This window comes from Mus pahari, chromosome 17 (genome assembly GCF_900095145.1).
Source record: "Mus pahari chromosome 17, PAHARI_EIJ_v1.1, whole genome shotgun sequence".
Classification (NCBI taxonomy): Eukaryota; Metazoa; Chordata; class Mammalia; order Rodentia; family Muridae; genus Mus; species Mus pahari.
Genome location: NC_034606.1, coordinates 38,429,653 through 38,435,152, shown reverse-complemented (window position 1 = coordinate 38,435,152; position 5,500 = coordinate 38,429,653). Strand labels below are relative to the sequence as shown.

Genomic DNA, 5,500 nt, shown 5'->3' with positions numbered 1-5,500 from the left:
TATCCACTTTGCCAATTGAAAGCATACAAAAATACTGGGGCAGCCAAGACTACTCAAAAAAACGTTTTTTAAAAAAAAAAAAAATAAAAAGAAGTAAAAAAAAAAAAAAAAAAAAAAAAAATTTAGGGATTGATCATGTTACAAACATTCCTGTTTTCTATTCCTGTATTTCAGGTGAAGAGTGACTACATGCTAGAGATAGCTGATCAAGTAGACCAAGAAATAGCTTTGAAGTTGGGTTGTTTGGAAATTAGGTAGGTAGTAATCTACATAGTTTTTGTGTCTGTTTAATTTTTATGTATTTTATTCCTTATGAAATTATCAGTAAACTCATGATTAAACTGTGAGATGTTCCACATTACTTACTATTAGATCTGTCTTTCCTAGTTGTTTCTCATCTAGTTGTTTCTCATTTAACAGCCTAAAGATTACTTTTACACACATGTCAGAGTATGTGTTTCCTGTTTTCAGGCGATCCTATTGGGAGATGAGGGGCAATGCCTTAGAGAAGAAGTCCAACTATGAAGTGTTAGAGTAAGTACTGCACATGTGAGCTGCCCATGCATACTCTGAGTGTGCTCCCTCCTAGCTCACCTCTACTTAGAGATTGCCTGAGGTAATGGTCTTCTCAGTTTTTATTTGGAGGAGAAAAAGTACTGATGGCCTTAATCTTCTTCACAAACATTTACATGTAATGTTAAATGTCTTACAGCTAATTATGTGTGTGACCTAACAAGATAAATACATTTATACTACACAAATGGATTTGGTTTTTAAAAAGTATACATTAAATTTCACTGACATGATACTTTGCTTCTGTTTTACATTGAAATTCAGATTTGCTCATATATTGGTTAATTATTCATTTTCTCTGCAGATAAATTAAGGATTCTTTTAACAAATGGAAAAATGAGAGTTATTTGCTGCTCATGTATTAGAGAATGTAGAACATGAGACAATTTCTAGTAATGATACTAGTTTGCCTATTTATCTGTTGTATTTCATTGTTTTAAATGTGTGTAAGGGAAATTGGACCTCAATAAAAGTATCTTAATAAACGTTCTATATTTCATCTTGTTGATAATTAATTGAGCCAGAGTTAATATTTATCATATCTGAGTGAATCTCCATTTTACTGTTATTTACCACTATAGTTTCCATCTGTATTGTTATTGAAGTTTTTGTAGTATTTTGAGAGATGTTCTAACATAACATCAAAGTTTGCTCAGAGCTCATCTGTTGTAATGAAGACTATAAATGGTTTTAGATTTTATTTAGACTTTCTAGGTCAGTCAAAATACTTTTATAGTATGATAGTATCATATTCCCCCGTGCTGAAAATGGGAGCTTGTACAGCAGATATGGTCACAGAAAAAGAAAAGTAAAAGTATTTTGGAAAACAGTTCCTGTTAGTAATAGGTACTTTAGAGTCATTTTGGCTATTGGTAAGCCTCTGCTGTTCCAGTCTGTCCATCATGTTTCAAAGTACCCAAAGCTAATGCAGCTTCTGCTTTCTGAGTTTAAGACATCTTGCGTTTGGTTCATGACAGTCTATGCCTAGCAGACAGTAATATGTTTATGAAAATATGTCACATGCATTGTATCCACTAATTGATGAGACGAGTACAAAAGAAGTAATTTTCTGTAGAATTTTTACTCTCCTTCCTTAGAGAGTTTTGACCTAGCAGTCACTGTGGTTTGTTTTTGTTGTTGTTGTTTGTTTTGTTTTTAATTTAAAATAGATATATTCTTCAGCCTTAAAAGACTCCTTATTACTTAAAATTCAGATTTCTAGAACTAGAGAAATTATTAAAGGTTGCGTTGTGTTTTGTTTTGCTTTGTTTTGTTTTGTTTTTGGTGGTGGTGGTTGTATAAGACAGGTTTTCATTTCGCCTGCTGGCTTTGAACATTAGATCCTCCTGCCTTCAGTCCCAAGTACTGGGATTACAGGTATTCATCTAGATGAAGTATTTGGAGAAAGTTTTAGGTTCCAGTTCCTAAGTTAGAAATGAGTCAAGTTTTGCAGTACTGTTGATGTAAAGTTGGTTTCTAGAAATTACAGAAAATCGGGCAGCAGGAGAACAAATTAGCAGAAGAGAAAGGATCTTCCCTAGCACTTTCAAAATTCAGGTGTGGGTTCTTTTTTGTAAAAAATCAGAAAAATGGACTGTGAGATTCCTTTACAAAGGTCAGAGCTTGTGGTTTTTACTAGTGGACAAGAGAGGAAGAGTCAGCAAAAATGTAAATCAGATCCTTCTTAGGAGACATGGCTAAGCACCTGAATGATACGATACAATCTGTAGTGGTCAGTTTGTATATGTATATGTAGTGATCGCACAGGTAAGCAAGGAGACTACTGCACAGATCTTATATTCTGTGACTATAACTTTGCTTGGCTCTTTTGTATGTGCTTCACTTACAATACCCAAGTTTTTGCATGTTTGCCACAGTGACTCTGCAGTTGTGTCATTTGTATGATGTCACTTACCACTTCAAAGGATTGGTGATAGCTAAGTGGTTGCATGTGCAGAGCACCTGGCTCCAGGCCTCGCTTTTCTCTTGCTGCGTGATGGGAAGCTTTTTATGGTATTCAGTAGGAATCATGCTGATACCTGTCTGTTGGTATTTCCAGAGGATTGAGTTTCATGATCCCAGCACTGTGAATTGACTGTAATCAATACTGTGAAGAGGAGAGATGATCAGTCAGCATGAAACCAAACTGTAAACGATTAACAGAGTATAGGCATTATCAGTTGGGTTAATTTGGAGTGCTTTTGAATGAGTCTTAGGTTATTTTCAAAGGTAATAAAATGTTCTCTAGTTAGAGAAAATTTTAGTTACATTGTTAAGTGGGGCGGGATTCATATCCCATAATACTTTCTCAGTCTTTTTTTTAAGATTTATTTACTTATGTATATGGGTACACTGTAAACAGATGGTTGTGAGCCTTTATGTGGTTGTTGGGAATTAATTTTTAGGACCTCTGCTTGCTCCCGTCAACCCCCGCTTGCTCAGTCCCTGCTTGCTCCAGTCCAAAGATTTTTTTGTTATTATATATAAGTACACTGTAGCTGTCTTCAGACACACCAGAAGATGGTGTCAGATCTCATTATGGGTGGTTGTGAGCCACCATGTGGTTGCTGGAATTTGAGCTCAGATCCTTTGGAAGAGCAGTCAGTGCTCTTACCCGCTGAGCCGTCTCACCGACCCATATTTTCTCAGTCTTAATACAGAACTTAATCCTTTGGAGGAGCTAGAAGGTTCAAGGACACCACAAGAAAATGACCCACAGAATCAACTAACCAGGGCCCATAGGAGCTTAACAGACTGAACCAACAACCAGGGGCCTGTTTGGGTTTGAGCTAGGTCCTTTGCATACATGTTATAGTTGTTTAGTTTAGCTTTGTGTTCTTGTGGGATACATAACAGTGGGAGCAGGGGTTGCTTTTTGGGACCCTTTCCCTCCTACCTGGTTACCTTGTCTAGCCTTAATATGATTACAACATGATGCTCCATTTTAGGTTGATATCCCTGGGAGGCCTGTTATTTTCTGAAGGGAAATGGAGGAATAGATCTTGGGGAGAGACTAGGAGAAAGAAAAGAGGGGAGACTGCAGTCAGGATTTAATATATGAGGAAAAAATAACATAATTCTTTCAAAATGGGTGCCCCATGTATCCTTTGTAAATGAGATAAGGTTACGTGTGGATTCTGCCATTTTATCCAGCCTTGTCATCCTCTCTGAAAAAGTCTACATCCTCCCTAACTATATTAACCTCTAATGGTTTCCATGAGCACCCACATGTAGCATACACTCAGGCAGACAACTACACCGATACATACATAAATAAAAAAATAAATCTTTAAAGAAAAAAATGTTATATATGAGACAAGGTTTCTCCGTGTAACCCTCCCTGTCTGTCCTGGGAACTCACCCTGTAGCCCAGGCTGGCTTTGAATTCAAAGAGATCCTCCTGCCTCTGTCTCCCAAGCGCTGGTATTAAAGGCTTTCCTACCGCTGCCCAGCAAGTGTTTGTTTTAAAACCTTTGAAATTGGAACTGGAGAAATGGCTTGGTGGTTAAGAGTACTTGCTGCTCTCCTGAGTGTAAGGGAAATTGGACCTCAATAAAAGTATCTTAATAAATGTTCTATATTTCATCTTGTTGATAATTAATTGAACCAGAGTTAATATTTATCATATCTGAGTGACTCTCCATTTTACTGTTATTTACCACTATAGTTTTATTAGTTTGGGGAAAAAAAAAGTCTCACTGTATGACTCAGAGTGACACAGTCTCCTCAGTACTGAGGTTACAGGTATATGCCATGAGGTCTGGGTTTTTTTGTTTTGTTTTGGTTTGGTTTGGTTTTGCTTTTGTTTTGTTTTGTTTTGTTTTTTAAGGTTCATTGTTATCCTTGAGGTGTCTGGTCAGAGTACAGTCTGAGAATTACCTTTGATGTTGTGACTGTGTCTTAATGGATGATTTAAGACACCCCCCCATTATGTAAATGTGTGAAATACACAAAAAAGTGAAGAGAATTGAATAGTGACTGGATCATGTGTCTCCATACAATCTCCACTTAACATGATGTTCTATTTGTGTCATCAACTTTTATAACTTTTCCAGCCTGGCTTAAAAAGTTCCTTTTTGCCTCTAAGGCCTGGGGTCCATGTACAGTACCTACTGCACACACTTGCACTTGCACTTAATGCACTTACTTTCTAGTCAGCCTTCTTAACCTGCATGTCCTGGATGTCAGGACTTTACAGAACATTAAAAGAAGCACAGTAAAATAGACAGCTGTCATGGTGGCCATGCTGGTTTACGTTTGTGTGTCTTTAATGTTTGCTTTCTGTTTAGAGGCTCCTTGTTCAGTCATACAAACAGAATGTGTGTGTGTGTGTGTGTGTGTGTGTGTGTGTGTGTGTGTGTGTGTGTATACGTATGTACATACGTATGTACATATATACACATATACACATACATATATATATTTGTTTTTGTTAAATTCTGTTCAGTGATCTCTGTAATAATATTTTAGTTTTGATTTTTCTGTCTTAGTCTATTTTCTGTTTTAGATTTTATGCACATGAATGTTTTGCCTGCATGGATGTATATACACCCTGTACATGCTTGGTTCCTGAAGAAATCAAAAGAGGGTGTCAAATCCCCTGAAACGACACTTAACAGATGATTGAGAGTCTTTATGTGCATGCTGGGAGTAAAACCTGAGTCCTTTGCAAGATTAGCTGTTGCTTTTAATGGCTGAGCCATATCCTCAGCCCTGGTTTGTGTTTTCCATTTATTTCTTGCAAATTTTCTCTCAAAATTTTATCTGTATCTCCTATAAATATTATTCATACAGCTAGATTGTTTAACTCCAGTTTTCAGATCTTTTAACTTAATAAATGATGTGAGTGCACTCCAGCAAGTGCTTATGTTCTCTTCATTTTTTATGTTCTAGAACTTTGGGACAGAGCATGCTTCTTTTCTCTTTT

The 5,500-nt window shown here is 36.6% G+C and overlaps 1 protein-coding gene across 16 annotated transcripts in view; it reads left to right on the top strand.

Annotated features, from left to right (window-relative positions):
* The window catches only part of Ptk2 (protein tyrosine kinase 2), a 203,730-nt gene that overhangs the window by 90,464 nt on the left and 107,766 nt on the right, over window positions 1-5,500 (top strand). For all 16 annotated transcript variants that reach the window (XM_021216199.2, XM_029548063.1, XM_021216196.2 and 13 more), the window contains 2 exons: window positions 175-254; window positions 472-534. In XM_021216199.2, coding sequence (XP_021071858.1) covers window positions 175-254; window positions 472-534 — 143 coding nt within the window. The remainder of the gene's footprint in view (window positions 1-174; window positions 255-471; window positions 535-5,500) is intronic.